This window comes from Malus sylvestris, chromosome 17, assembly GCF_916048215.2.
Source record: "Malus sylvestris chromosome 17, drMalSylv7.2, whole genome shotgun sequence".
Classification (NCBI taxonomy): domain Eukaryota; kingdom Viridiplantae; phylum Streptophyta; class Magnoliopsida; order Rosales; family Rosaceae; genus Malus; species Malus sylvestris.
The window spans coordinates 22,636,463-22,652,444 of record NC_062276.1 but is presented as its reverse complement, the minus strand read 5'-3'; the positions used below and the strand labels follow the sequence as shown (position 1 = coordinate 22,652,444).

At 34.3% G+C, this 15,982-nt stretch overlaps 1 protein-coding gene across 1 annotated transcript; it reads right to left on the bottom strand.

Annotated features, from left to right (window-relative positions):
- Positions 1–188: 188 nt before the first annotated feature.
- On the bottom strand, positions 189–9,894 carry LOC126610948 (golgin candidate 5-like). Its single transcript, XM_050279119.1, has 20 exons — positions 9,715–9,894; positions 9,399–9,553; positions 7,991–8,973; positions 7,018–7,089; positions 6,242–6,316; positions 5,963–6,077; positions 4,811–4,872; positions 4,675–4,722; positions 4,082–4,366; positions 3,938–3,997; positions 3,744–3,827; positions 3,538–3,603; positions 3,361–3,459; positions 3,059–3,277; positions 2,351–2,465; positions 2,051–2,271; positions 1,745–1,804; positions 1,552–1,665; positions 640–714; positions 189–537 (listed from the first exon to the last, which is right to left on the bottom strand). Exons 2-20 carry the CDS (start codon positions 9,550–9,552, stop codon positions 505–507), a joined length of 2,940 nt encoding a protein of 979 aa, XP_050135076.1. The 5' UTR covers position 9,553; positions 9,715–9,894; the 3' UTR covers positions 189–504.
- Positions 9,895–15,982: the final 6,088 nt, after the last annotated feature.

The following is a 15,982-nucleotide window of genomic DNA, read 5'->3' as shown; positions in this document are numbered from 1 at the left end:
AAATAGTTATCAAACAATATTAAAACTGATTGTGTTGAGAGATTTTACATGGACACATAGTGGCCCAAACTTGAGAAGTCATAATTTTTCAAAGGGCCCAAATTCATAAGGACATGGGAGCTCAAACTTCTGGTTGGGGAGGAAAAGCATGAAAGCTGGGTGGGAATATACACCCGTAGGGCAAAGGGGGAAAAAATAAATCTGAATTCATATTATTTGAAGGTAAATATAGTAACACAAAACTTGAGACCTTATAACCTGGCAAAATCTGACACCAGGATTCATGCTATACAACAATTCCCCCAAATTACATACATGTTTAACAAGCGCGGGCGCGTATTACGCTTTCGGTAGTTGCTACCGAACTCTTCGGCCAAAACAAAGTTTTAGGACACCCGGAACCAGAGAGTACAACATCTTTGAACAAACAATTCCCATTTACCCAGTATACATTATATATGACCATGAAGATCATGAATTAGTAGACGCGCTATAACGTACCTTTTAGGCTCCAACGGATGAGCTCATTATCTGGATCTGTAGATATACGTGGGCATATATAATTGTATAACATTAGAAAACAAACATCATGAGTTTTTAGGGGGAGAAAAATCGGACTTTAATCAGCACAATATTTACCTTGTTGACAAGCAAGTTTACTTGCTCTCTGTACATCTCCTTCAAGTCCACAATATCCGCACGAAGTTCCTCCAGCTAGACAGACACAGCCACTTTAAAATCAGGACTAGCCGTAGAATATCAATTTTCATGCTTCCCAAATTAAAAGTAGATAAACAGAATAATTGGAAAATGACAACTAAGGAAAGGGAATAGGGAATCTTCCCATCAGTGCAACTAGTCATATGTGCTATACTAAGATGGTTCATCTCTCTCTCTCTCTCTCTCTCTCTCTCTCTCTCTCTCTCTCTCTCTCTCTCTCTCGTTTTCAATGTCTATAAATCGGATGGAAATTAGGAGACGGAGCGTGAGTCTGAGAGAGTGCTAAAATTTAACTCTAAATCAGTTTTTTTTATGCACTTTTAATCTATTCCTACTAATGCTGCTTCTGTTTTTCTCTTTTAACATTTTATTAAACAGAGAAGTGATGGTAGCCTCCTTAGACAAACTTAATTGAGTCGAGACTCGTGCTGTATAACTTGGAGAAGGAAAAAAATTAGTTTAGATTGGATAGATGGAGGCTTTATCTAATCTACCATAGCATTTGTTTGCCAAAACAAGTAAATAAAATCGTATATAGTAATAAGCGGTCGATCTCTGTGTCTATTTTAGGTATTTGGGGAATCCTCAATAAACATAATATTCCTATTATGTTAATGTCAATTGAATTAATGTTATTAGCTGTGAATTTAACTGCTGCTATGTTTGATAAACTTGACACCTGAAGAAAACTTATTAACCCGTCCATGCACACAGTAGCTACACTTTAAGTTTTAAACGACTTTTTCAAGATCTCTAAAGGCTGAGCTTTACATGTCATACACATGAATCATTTAGACAATTTATAGGTAAAAAATTGAAACTTAAATGTACCTCCTCATCGCGTTCGCCCATTAGCTCCAGTGCAGCAGAGTGCCGTCTCCTTAGTGCATCTAGCTCTGCTCGCATACCAGGCAACATGACAGCCTCTGTCCTTAACTTTTCACACTGCAGCAACATGATCAATCTCTAGCTCAGTTATAAGCAAGATACCTCCATACAATAATTAATTCAGATTCAAACTCACCTGTTCTGTCATTTTGACCAACTCCTCAGCAAGAGAATCACGAATAGATTCCATGGATGCCTGAAGTAAAATTGATGAAAAACGTATCAGACAAAACACAGTAACAAACATTTTCTAGGGGACTTAAGAGTCCATGTTGGTTCTATGCTAGTTCTTTTAGTGTTTTGTTTTTTTCAAGGTGTAACGCCTAAATTAATCTGGAATATTAATTCAGAATATTAATTATCAAAGCAAACAATACTATAACATGCGATATGGTTCTCAGTGACATTTCTGTATATGAGGAGCTTGAAAATTAACACGCACCAAACGAGACATGTAAGATGCTAGTTCACCCTCCTTCTGACGAAGAGAAGCTTCAAAAGCACTAGGTGTCATGCTCTTCATATAGTACGGACTCATGGTTGCCTCTCCAGCATTTCTCCTCTCAGAGAAACCATCGGATGAGTCTAAAGATGCTTGCAGAAAATAGCTTTCCTCCATGCTCCCTAGGCTGCTAGCACTTGAGAGTTTTCGGCTCAAGCTTCCTGTCAAAAGTAAACAAAATTATAGCATAGCCGACAGACAACTGATGTAACATAATTTACATAAGCCAAAGCATCAAACCATTCTCTACAGCCGAATTGTGCCTTGTTATAGTAGTCTGATCAGATACAGTAGCAGAACGGACACGAGACGTCTTTTCCAACTCTAACCTAGCAGCTTTCTCCCTTTCTACCTCCTGTCAAAATCAAAAGCCTAAGTCAGGAAAGCTAATGATCACTAATGTTATATACTGAACAAGGAACTCAACTTTGTATGCTCAGATTAGTTTCAGATCAACTGCTTCTGCCTTTTACACATTCTTTTTGGTATGAATAACATTTTTGTTGCATCAAATATGAAATACAAATCATAATTTGTAACCGAAATAAAATACTAATAATAATAAACTATTTCTAACACTATCAGGAGAAGTTCCTATGTCTTACTGCCTATTTATTTTAATGGATTCTGTTTCTTACTATCAAGATTAAAAGATTGCGACCGAGGAGAGGAATAAATCGAACCGAAACAATGGGAGTTCTCTAAACAATTTAAGCATATATGGTTCAACAATTTCTTTTCAGTTGCCTTGCTCGTCACTTCCGATTTTTTTTTTTTTTTTTTTTGCCAAAGTCACTTCAGAATGTAGATACATCAAATCAACTCTTGCTATTACAAATATTAAAAGGAGCAATTTCACTTAACAATCAGACAAATAAATATGAGGAGAGAGGCCACTTTCATAGAATTGAAATACAATATATTTATCAATGAACCAAGAAGCATCACCTGCTGTAGCAGTTCCCTGTGCATCAATGCATCTTGTAAATCTTGCTTATGTTTTCGCCTGAGTTCCCTAATTTCTTCTTCAAGCTGGCTTGCACGGCCTTCTTGAGTGTCAGCTTCCTCCTTTGCTGCAAGGTACTCCTGCCTATTTTCAGCGGCTCTTTGTCTCTCCTTTTCAACAGACTTACTTAACTGGGATTGCTCAGCTCTAAGACATGAAATCTGAGATATATATCTGGTATAAGTTAATGAAATAATAACAAAAATTTGATAATTCCCACTGATACAGCCCATAGAAATCCAACCTGAGCCTCAAGAACATTAATTCTAGATAAGGTTTGAGACAAGCGCTCATTAACAGATCGCTCTCTTTCCTCAGCAGCTGCAGCTTTGGCCTCTGCTTCCTGTAGAAGCATTAAAGATAAATGACCCTATACATATTTCAAATTCTAAATCATAACTTGCCAAGACATTCCACAAACCTGGAGTCGAGAGTTAAGAGACCTCTCAACAGCTGCCCAAGCTTCTGCTCTTCTTGAAGTTGTTTCCTGTTACCAAGGAAACAATAAAGAGTCAAGACTGTAATCAAACTCCATGAGCCTGACTCTAAGCAAATTAAAGACCAGCATCCAAGGTGCATTAAAATCCTCAAAGTATGCCCTAAAAAAGCATTCAACTCTGCATTCACCTGCATAGCTTCAATCTGCCTAAGAAGAGGCCTAGTAGATTCTGGTACTTGGGTAATCAACTCCTCACATCGGCGCTCACTTGCCTAGAAAAAAACAACATTAATCAAATAAATTGCAATACATTTGCAACACTTGGAGCCAAAAAAATATATAAGAAGAAAAGTAAATGACAATCAAAGGAAGCTTTACGGACTTGATAACGTTTTTGAAGATCCTCAATGTCCCGGCGAAGCATGTCTTCTCTAAATACTGCCTGAAATTAAATGAACAGGTAACTTAGGCCACAACTTTTGGCAGGTCAGCTTAAACAACCAATGACAATAGACAAGTAAAAAACCTGCTGTTCCTTTCTAGTTAGAGTCTGCCGCAACTCTTCAAGTGCCTGAACTAGCAAAGCCTCACGTTCCTCGGCCTCTTTTAGACGCTTCTCTAGTTCAGATCTGGCTTCATCGTTGGCTCGTGCCTCGGCCATAGCTTCTGCCTCCTTGGCAGCAGCCAAAGCATTAGTATAATACTCTTTCTGTAATGCGAGTTCTGTTTGGTGCTTTTCAATGCTTTCCTGCAGCAACTTTTCTGTTGCTGTCTTGTCCTTCTTAATGCTCTCTACTTTATTCTCTTCTACCTGAAGGAAGAACCACAGACATAGTACTAATGACAGCCATTTTTGCACCAAAGAACGAAGACCATTCACTAGATGCAAACTCATTATCCATATGTATATTACCATATAAACATAAGAGTGAGAAAAATAATGTTCCTTTGGTTAAATAGTTGATTGTTTCAACCTTGCAGCTTTGAAAGAAAAACGAGGGCTGACCAATTTAAGTGTCATAGCATCAATGTCATTTCAAATTCTATGATGACTGAAAGAGTTTACTTTGAAAAATTAAATCAGAGAACCACAATTTTAAGGATTCTAACTTGAATTACCTGAAGTTTAGTACTCAACCCTTTCTTCTCTTCTTCCAACTCTCTGATCTAGTATTCAGTAGAAAAAGATAAGAATAGCTAGCAGGGAAGGATTAAAGAATGAAAAATCAGACAATAAGTAGACCTGCTGGCATACCTGAGCCCTTAATTTCCTAATCTGAGCTTCTTGAGCAGCCTGCTTTTTTGAAAGCTCTTCGCCTGGTACAAAAATTGAATATATGAAGGAATTTTCATAATGATTGAAATATGAAATCTAGTCAGAAGTCCTCTGGTTTAGCAGATAACACACAATTTCAATGAATTACACATAATGTCACAGAAAGAGAGAGAGAGAGAGAGAGAGAGAGAGATGTTCTTAAAGACTCCAGAAAAAGTCAGCTCACTAAAAATTCTTAATGCTTAAGGGCCAAATTCATTTTAGCCTTTCAAATCAATGATTTTCACAATCCATCCCAAGCCTACCTTTTGTCTGATTTGTCATTTGCTGTCTATCTACATTTTATGCAATCATTTCCTCCCTACCCTAAAGCGAAGTAGCCCCTCTCATCCTTCACAACTTTGTTATTTGCTTGCTCCATCAACACAGAATGGAGCCATATTTAGCTAAGAAAAATGATAACCAAACTTACTTGAGCCAATGTCATGAAAGCAACTGTAAACTGCTGTATTATGATTCCTACCCTACACTAACGCCAAGTAGCCCTTCTCATCCTTACAACTTTGTAGTTTGTTTGCTCCATTGACACGGATCGAGTCATCCATGAAGCAATATCTAACTAAAAAAAAGGTCGTACCCAGTGCACAAGGCTCCCGCTTTACGCAGGGTCTGGGAGAGGTGAATGTCGGCTAGCCTTACCCCCATTTATGGAGAGAAAGAAAAAAATTATTGAAAGCTGTACTTTACCAATCTTACTCAAGAAATATCATGAAAGCAACTGTAGATCATTGGAACAACTCAAAATTTTCATAATGACCAATGCAGCAACCTTAACCAAATCACTTTCCCCAAGTATCCGAACCGGATTATTATCAGTTTCCCAGAATACTTAACAATAATTTTTTTCTTTGACAAAGACTCCTTCCATAAATTTCCATCTTGTACAAGAAAACTTAATAGAACTGCTATAAGTCATTGACAAATCTGGGAACTAGCAAGAAAACATTTGTACCTAAACATAAGCAGACTAGCTTCATATATATTAAAAAAAAATCCAATACATTTTTGTCAATACATATATAGAATATGTAGTAAACTGAACCAAATATGGAGGGAAAATAATATTTTTACCTTCAGCCATAACTTGATTAATTATTTCATCTTTTTCCTTCAGAAGAGCAGCTGCGTCACTTTTCTTATTCTGTTCCCGCCTAAGTGTGTCCCTTTCCTTAGTAAGAGCATAAACCTGAAATCATACAAAGGAATATAAAATATCAATACAATAGCAGTAAGGATTTAAACAAACAATACAAAATCCAAGTTAGCATATGATCGAAAACATAGTGCGCACAGTTAACAGTTAGATCAATCCCAGCACAACTTTAAACAAGAATTTTTTAGAAGAACTACCTTCCTTTCAAGTGTTGCAACCCTTTGATGATATTCCTCTCGCAGAGACTCAACTTCTGCATCACTGGATTTTCTCTGTCCAATTACTTTCACCAGTTAAAATGTGAAAATCTAAAATAAAAGTACTTTATTACAATGCAATACTGCATGACTGATAAAGCAATTCAAGGGGGAAAAATAATAAATTAATAATGACAAGGTGAACCAGTCAGCCATGGTTGGTTTCAAGAAAGACCAGAAGTTTGTCTAAACATCAAATGTATAAATAAGGACAACCATCAGATTGTATGTGCAAACTGGTAACTTATAATTCCATAACATGATAAATTACACTGAAAATGATAAAGCATCATGAATGATTCCCACTACACAAAATGAATAATCAAAATAAAATATATGCATTCAAGTTTGATTTACATAAAAATAAATAAATCACAAATGATAGATTAATGCATTTAAATTTTAAAATAATAAATCAACATAAGTAATGATACGAAGAATTAGCATAATGTGGCTGATATAATTTCACCCATATTTTTTTAATAAATGCTTCAGTGACAAGCCAATGGGAAAACTGCCTCTGTCTGAGAATTTCCCTGATTGGCCTTATTTGCGGACAAACAAATGTGAAGAGAAGGCCATATATGGAAGATGGTAGTGAATACAAGTGCATCATACACCAAGTGTGAACAAATCAAAGCAAAAACATACATGAACAAGTCATTATCAAATGTACCCAAAATAACTAAGAATAAAAAATGTACAAATACACCTACTTTCAAATCCTCAATCACAGTTTTTAATTGCTCATTTTCGTTCATAAACTTTGCAATCTCATCAGCTTTTGCCTGGAAAAGGAATCAAATATATTAGATGTCAGAACAGAAGACAAATAATGAAATGAACATGAACAATGAAACATAAATGCGCCAAGAGAACCACAATGGATAGACAGCATAAGAAATTTTATTATTGTTTTTTGTATTTTTAGGTACCTTATCTAGTTCCCATATACACAAATGGATAATGTTTCTTTTTCCTATATCAACACAGACACGTAACCTGAAAATGCCAGGTTTTCAGGTTAACTATCCAACTTTCATACACACACACACACACACACACACATATATATAGGGTTAGGATCCTGGGACATAGGCTTTTAACACCCATTTTGTAGGGCCCACTTCATAATGTATTTCAACGACCTGAACTGTCTATATTTTAGTACATCATCATAGATCATCCTTGCAAAAAATTGGACAAATCCAAAACAGTAACACATTCATTTGTAATGAAGAAAATGGCCGAATACGGTTCTACAAACAAACGCTAAATTTAATCCAACGGTCATATGGTTTCGGATTTGGGTAATTTTTGGTAGACGTGATCTTTGAGGGAAGACCTAAAAGATAGACGGTTCGAATAATTGAAATACATTACGGAGTGGGCCCTGTGTGCCAGAATGTGTGTCAAAAGCGTGTGTCACCGGATCGAATGAAATGAAGAGGATCAAGGGAAAGAACTAAGCAGGGGGTGTGTGGATGGAAAAAAGGGGTGTGTGGATAGCACCACCCTATATATATATATTGACACTACACACCACTAATATATTAAAATAGATTCAGTCAAGAAGTTCAGCAGCGGTGTCTGAAGTGTCTATCCACTAAACTGACTGTAACAATAAACAAATGGTTAAAGTATTAAAAGCTCTCAAATAAGCTGCTACGTATTCATTTCATTGTGTACCTGAGCTTGTCTTGCAGCTCCTAGCAATGCAGCTTCCATCATTTTCGTCTCCATCTTTGCCTTCTCCAATTCAATCAAAGCATCTGAAGAGCCAGATGCATTTTCTCCTGAGCTCAAATGCTGCTCTTTAACGTCAGCTTCATTATCATCAGCTCGTTGATCAACTTCAGGTTCCTCAACAACAGCATTTTGCTCTTTCAAAGCCAATTCAGAAACTGCATCATCAGAAGGATGCACATTGGGTAGTTGATTAGTAGAAGATCTACCAACATTGTGAATCTCCTCCGTTGAGACGGAGGGCTCATCCAAACCTCCAGGCTGACTATCAGTCGATGACTCAGCTTCAACTGGAGAAATCATATCAACATTCTCTTCAACCTGCGTCATATGTCCATCCTTCTCTACTTGTGGTCTATGTTCATCCAAATTCTCATGCACATCGACTATACCATGTGCCCCACCAAGCAGAGCAGTACTAGCTTCCTCAACTTGATCCGCATCAACAGATCCTGACTTTTCCTGCGATGATTCTGAATTTTCTGAGGGTCCCACCATAGAAATCGTGTTGTGTTCTTGAGAATCAACAGAATCTGATGGGCCAGCATTCTTAACAGTCGATTCAGGTTGTTCAACTGGCACTGAAGAAGACTCAGATTCAGATTTTTCAGACTCTGCTATAACAGTCTTTGTTTCCCCCACAACCGTAGCAGGGTTATCATCTTTTTCTTCCTTGACAACTTCATTTTCCTCTTTAGCAGCCATCTGTTCAGTTGTAGATTGTTGCAAAGTTTCAGCTTTGGCCCCTTCTTTCTCCTCAACCGTAGATGTTATCTGTAGAGATTCAGTTTCCCCAGGTGATTTGTCAACCTTAGGTGGAAACTCAGAAGACCGGGCTTTCTCTGATGATTCAACATTACTTTCCTCATCTTGTTGCCCCATAAAGGACATAATCCTTTCAGTAGATGAAGGCCACAATCCTGAAGCTGTCATACATATAGAGAGGATATCACATTTCAATTTCCGTCCAAAATAGAGACTCAGAGAACATAAATAGCTACCGAATAATTTTCAAGTATTTAAAATCTCTTTTAGCCGCTTATAGTGTACACGACTTCCAACCAAAAAAAAAACCCATCTCCTAGAAACACACTGGGAGAAATCACAATTTACCATTAACCGAAAATGCAATCTATATAAGCCCTAAAGACGGCATTCTTTCCTTGTGGTTTGATTGAGCAAAGCAGTTTTAAGTTGCGTAACACGAACCATGACACCATTTTACTTAGTGAAGCATAGAATGTAGCTCATTTTTGAACCCGATAAGCAATATCATAAAACTCATGTAACAAGATACAGAAAAATAGATAAAGTGAGACAAATATGAACAATGTGTGAGATTGAGAAGTACCTTCATTGCCGGATTCGGCTTTCTCTCTGTCTTCGAACCCAAGGGCGCTATCGAAATTCTTCTCGATGTTCTTAACGCTCTCCTGGAGCTTGTTCACGGCCCCGGCGAGATCGGGAAAGTTCCCCAAAGACACTTTCCCACTGAACCACGCCATTCTGTAAACAAAAACGAACCGAATCAGATTCAGATTCAATTCACATTCAATTTCGAAAAACCAAACAAACAAAAACCGATCGGAATGGAAACAAAATATAAAGAATGATCAGGATCCGATTCGAAAAGGGTGGAATCGGAGAGGAGCGGAAGAGAAATGAACCTGGTTCTGGGGGTCCGATTAATGCCGGCGGATTTGGGGATCAAATCATGGCGGTATGCTTCGTTGAGCTGAAGGAAGAAGCTTCTCCGTGATTCGCGTCTAGTTTCCGGACAGGTGAAATGAGAGAGAGAGAGAGAGAGAGAGAGAGAGTTAATCCGAATTCTGATTGCTCGTAAAAACTAGAAATTCGAAGTACTGAGTTTGACAAGGTACACGGCGCCGTTTTTCGTTAAACTAATGGCGCGTTAGGTAACAATAATGAAAATACGAGGAATTGAATTGAGAATAAATTGAATTGAGGAGGAATTGGAATGATGCAAAGTCAGAATCGGATTCCTGTTGAAGATGTTTACTTAAATGTTCTGGAATCGGAATAGAATTCCATAAAGCTGTTTACTAATTCAGCAGAATCGGAATATAAACTAGTATGATTACTAAAATGCCCTTGTCCCAAATCAAATATTTTATATACTTTAATGAGTTTATAAAGAATAATCTTGGAAATAAAAAAAGTAAATGAGGGCATAAAGGGAACAAAAGTGCCATTCCAATTACCCAAACAATCAGGAATTGGATTACCACCTATATCTGGGGAATCCAATTCCACCAATACAAGGAATTGAATTCCAAAATTTGTATGGACCCCATTACTTTTTTTATTCATCCATGTTTAGTAAACACCGGAGTATTCCGTAATCGAAATTCAATTCCACATTCTCATTTCGATTACGAATCATAAAAGTAAAAATAATTCCTTTTGAAGGAAAAAATATATTTTAAAATATTGGGATCTGACTTGTACCACAACCTTATTAATTTTGTTTATTAATTTTTTTCAATTCATTTGATTAGACAAATAAAAATTGAAAAGGGGTTGAGAAATAAAAATAAGTATATAAATAGGAGTACCCTTTGTGTATTCATGTCTGTTGTTTTCTTTAATTTTGTTCAATATAAAGATAAAAAAATAAATATGAATGTGCATAGAAATAAAAAGAGTGCAAAAACCCACATTTTTTAACCTTGAATGAGGATCCTCTTTGTGAGGATCTCGAAAATCTTTTAATCGTGTACATTCATCGTATATCATACGGTCAGAAATCATTTTAAAAATTTTATTTAAAATTGAACACAAATAGTACCTGACGAAAATTAGCCGCACGATTTACAATGAACATATACGATTAAAGAATCTTCTGAATGCTCACAAAGAAGATCGGAGAGGATCCTCATTCTTTAACTTTATACTTCAAAGAAATGGAGCTTTATATTTAGAGACAAAAAATTTCACTATATGACGAAAAACTCCACTAGTTTTTAAACATGTCATGGAGAAACAAAAACATAAAAATAATTCAGCCCAGCCCAAAAAAATGAAAAAAATGTTTTAAAATACCAATCATACCCCTACGACTTTAGGGCTGTTAATAGAACCCAGCTCCCACAACTCCAACAAAATTAATATGTGCCACATGCTCAACCCATCATCGACTATTTATACATAATCAGTTTTGAAACTATATGTAGAATTAGTTTGTATATTTTATTATTAGAATCAGTTCAATCCGTCATCGACCATTTTTGCAGAATCAGTTCAACTAGTTTTCTACCATTTTTGTAGAATCAGTTCAATCCGTCCTCAACCATTTTTGCCAAAGTTCTAAAAGACGCTAGGCGCTAGTCAGGTGATAGGCTGGGACCTAGCGCCTAAGCGGCTAGGCTCCTAGGATCTAGGTGGACTAGAAGAATTTAAGTAAATTTATTATATATATATATATATATATATATATATATATAAAGGGAGAAGGCCAAAATGGTGAAACATTCAGAAACTTGAAAATACCCCTTTGTTTTCTTCACAACCAAAACAAACAAAAATAAAAAGAGATAATTCAAACCAAATGGTAAAATCGTTCAGAAGATAAGAGGATAAACGTGGATGTCATTTTTTAAACTGCTCTCAGCAGTTACTGTTGGGTTTATATTTTTCTCTATCATGCAAAATCTAGATCATCAATGGCGTATCCACCTACAAGGCTAAGGTGGGCTGTAGCCCAGGGAGGTTTTCTGGAAGACTGATATCTATGCACTCATTTTTACTTCTCACACACCCCTCTCAATTTTCGATTGTTCGAATCGAAAGAGTTGGAGATGATCACTAACCGAAAATTAATAAGGCTCTTGGAAGTAAAAATGGGTTTGTGAATAGAATTTTTTTTTTTTGTAAAATCATGTTTATAGCTTACTCAATTTCAATAGAGATTATTATTTAATGTATATTTTATAAAGGGTAGGTAATAAATAATACGTTTTATGCTAAAAACTATAAATTAGTTCTATCTCCAGTTTTTTTTTTTTTATCATATTCTTTAAAGAAAGGGACCATTTACCCTATGTAATTTAGACCATATGTTTCTTACTCAAGAAAAGAAAAATAATTTCTTTAAATCCACAATTAAATCCTTATGTCCGCAATTCCTTAACACTATGTTTGGATGTGGGAAATAAACTTGGAATTTGGATAAAAGTCAGAATTTATAAATTGACATGCACCAATTCTCTTGTTTGGATTTATAATATAGAAATTTAGAATTTTCGCGTGGAAAAAAAAATTGGAATTTGGGGCCTCCAATTTCTAAGTTTAAATTTCATGTAAATATGTGTCATTTCCCAATTATAGAATTTCTATAATTGAGAGTTTAAAATTAACAAATTCAGTTTTCAATTCCATTGTTCTTTTAAGTTAACCAAACAACAAAATTTACAAATTGTAGAAAATAAAATCCCTTCATTTCAATTTCCATCATTTTAAAATTTCTCAGCAATCTTAAATTTCTTTATCCAAATATAGTTTTCGTTTCGATTTTCCAATAAATGTCACATTTGGTACTTTCTTAATCTCTATATTTACTTATTCTTGATTTAATTAGTTGGTTAATTATTTATATGGTCAATGAATTTATCAGTTAGGGTTATGATTTTGAGAATAGTTTATTTATATTGTTGTTCTTTTATATTGATTATTATATAAGTTTATATAAGTAAAAAATAAACATATGATTTTATAGTACTATTTTCGATTAGCTCACACAAGGAAAAAATTCTGGCTTCGCCCTTGTAGATCATCTAAGTCTTTCAGTATCAAGTTTTTTATATATTTTTTTCTTCTATTTTCTTGGAGTTTGATTTCGGTATGAAGTTAATTTTTCGTTCAAATGCAGAAATGTTGCGGTGCAGGTCTTTAAATTTACGTTTCAAGCTATATTTTATTTTTTGAGTTTTCAATTATAAATTTTTTTTTTAATATAATTACAGGTGCTTTCATTGTTCTCCATGGTTATGGATTACGCTTCAAAATTGTTTCTCCATGATTGCTGCCAAAAACATGAAGTCTCTAATGGTCTGATCAAAAGGTTTTTTGTTTTATTCACTTTTTTTCTTTAAATTCAGTTTGTAAATTCTTCATATCGTTTCAATTTAAATTATTTCTTTTACTTTCTCAACTTTTTTTTCCATGGAAATCCAACGCCAAGCATTCATGGGTGCTTTGCTATTCTTTAACATTATGTTTGAATGAAGAAATTTAAGATTACTAAGGAATTTTAAAATGACGGGATTTTATTTTCTAGAATTTGTGAATTTTCTTATTTGGTTAACCCAAAAGAAAAATGGAATTGAATATGGAATTTGTTATTTTTAAACTCTCAATTAGGCCTAGCAAACGAGTCGTGTTTTCGTGTTCGTGTTGTTTTTGTGTAACACCTGTTATCTTAACGGGTTGTGTCGTGTCACACCCGTTATCTTAACAGGTCCTTAACAAGGGTAAAGTGACTCGACCCGTTATGACTCGTTAAGAAAAAAAATATTTTTTTTCTTAAATTTGCACATACCACACATTTCCACATACATATTACTTCAAAACATTAAAGCACATTTGTCGTTTAAATACTACATCTACACTCGAAAATAAGAGCCTAATAAACAAACATTCATACACTACTAATCTATTACAAAATATTAAATGTGCAAGGATATGCAAAATGAAAGAGTTTTTGTTTTCAAGGTTGTGAAGCCTTTCTCAAAAGTTTAAACCTTCCCCATGGAACTCAAAGCTTGCATGTTATTCCTTTTACAAAATCCTCAATTTTCATCGATCATCATGACATAAGATTTTATGTTATCCACTGGTGTAAATATTTTAAATTAAAGATAGAATTCATTCCTTGTATTCATATAGGGTCAAGGAGTGTAGCTGTAAAAAATCATCAAAATCAGAGTTAAAATAATCGTTAAATAGTGATTTTTCGTTGATAACCGTCGAAAGGTTTTGTCCCATTATTTGATCTCTAAATGTTTTTTTTTTTTTTGGGTGTATGCGATCTTGAAGCATATACCAACAAGTTTGACGGTTTGATCGTTGAAATTAGTTTCGTATAATGCGTATCATATCAAAACGATAGATTCACTAACACTTAGAGTTTATTTATACTTTCATTAAGTATAACATAAGATTTTGTGGTATCCACTATTGTAAATATTTTAAATTGAAGATTGAGTTCATTCATTGTATTCATATAGGGTCAAGGAGTGTAGCTGTAAAAAAATCATCAAAATCGGAGTTAAAATAACCGTTAAATCGTGATTTTTCGTTGATAACCGTAAAAAAGTTTTGTCCTGTTACTTGATCTCTGAATGTTTGTTTTTTGCGATTTTTAGCACATGCGATCTCGAAGTATATACAAACAAGTTTGACGATTGGATCGTTGAAATTAGTTTCGTAGAATGCGTTGAAATTAGTTTCGTAGAATGTATATCCCATCAAAACGATAGATTCACTAATACTTAAAAGTTTATTCATACTTTAATAAAGTATAACATAAGATTTTGTGGTATCCACTAGTGTAAATATTTTAAATTGAAGATCGAGTTCATTCATTGTATTCATATAGGGTCAACCAGTGTAGCTGTAAAAAATCATCAAAATCAGAGTTAAAATAACCATTAAATTGTGATTTTTCGTTGATAACTGTTGAAAAGTTTTGTCTCGTTACTTGATATTTGAATGTTTGTTTTTTGCAATTTTTGGAGCATGCGATCTCAAAGTATATACAAACATCTTTGACGGTTGGTTCGTTGAAACTAGTTTCGTAGAATGCGTATCCCATCAAAACAATAGATTCACTAACACTTAAGAGTTTATTCATACTTTTATTAAGTATAACATAAGATTTTATGGTAATCATTAGTGTAAATTAAATTTTAGATCGAGTTCATTCATTGTATTCCTATAGGGTCAAGGAGTGTAGCTGTAAAAAATCATCAGAATCAAAGTTAAAATAACCATTAAATCGTGATTTTTTGTTGATAACCGTCGAAATGTTTTGTCCCATTACTTGATCTCTGAATGTTTGTTTTTTGTGATTTTTTGCTGATGCGATCTTGAAGCATATACAAACAAGTTTGATGGTTGGATCGTTGAAATTAGTTTCGTAAAATTTGTATCCCATCAAGTTCAGTGGTGTATATATATATATATATATATATATATATATATATATATATATATATATATATATATTAAGTATATTTAAATTTATTTATTTTGTACGTATAACACTTAAGAAATTGAATGGTATGTATATTTAAGTTGATCAAATGGTCACCAATTTTTAATATTTAATTTAATATATATATATATATATATATATATATATATAATTTTTATAGTTTTTAGGGATATAAAATTGTTAAATTATTTTTGCAGGGTTATAAAATTATAAAATTAATATTTTGTTTATCGTATATCGTGTTACCCACGTGTATACCCGAACCAACCTGTTATCTTAACAGGTACTTATCGGGTTACCTGATAACAACCCAATTCGTTATCGTGTCGACCCAAACACCTGTTAATTTCGTTTCGTGTCATGTCAGGAATTGCCAAGGCTACTCTCAATCATAGAAATTGGGAAATGACACCTATTTACATGAAATTTAAACTTGAGAATTGGATATCCCAAATTCCTTTTTTTTCCCACACGGAAATTCTAAATTTCTATGTTTATGAATCCTGGTGCATGTCAATTTATAAATTCTGATTTTTACACAAATTCCAAGTTTATTTCCCTCATCCAAACATAGTGTAATTGAATTTCCAAATTCTGTCAAAAATTCATGCCATTCAATTTTGTTTTTTTTTTTTTTTTGAAGAAGGAAAAGATTAGGCGGAAAAGAAGAAGTTCACCCATTCACCCAAGGACGAAGCTAG

What these genes read in the sequence shown, in the direction of transcription:
- LOC126610948 (XM_050279119.1), bottom strand. Translation starts at nt 9,552, where the DNA reads ATGGCGTGGTTCAGTGGGAAAGTGTCTTTGGGGAACTTTCCCGATCTC. An exon ending in CAATTCGGCTGTAGAGAATG is followed by an intron (nt 2,272 to 2,350) that starts GTTTGATGCTTT and finishes TACTTTTGACAG; the next exon opens with GAAGCTTGAGCCGAAAACTC. An exon ending in TGGTCAAAATGACAGAACAG is followed by an intron (nt 1,666 to 1,744) that starts GTGAGTTTGAAT and finishes ATGTTGCTGCAG; the next exon opens with TGTGAAAAGTTAAGGACAGA.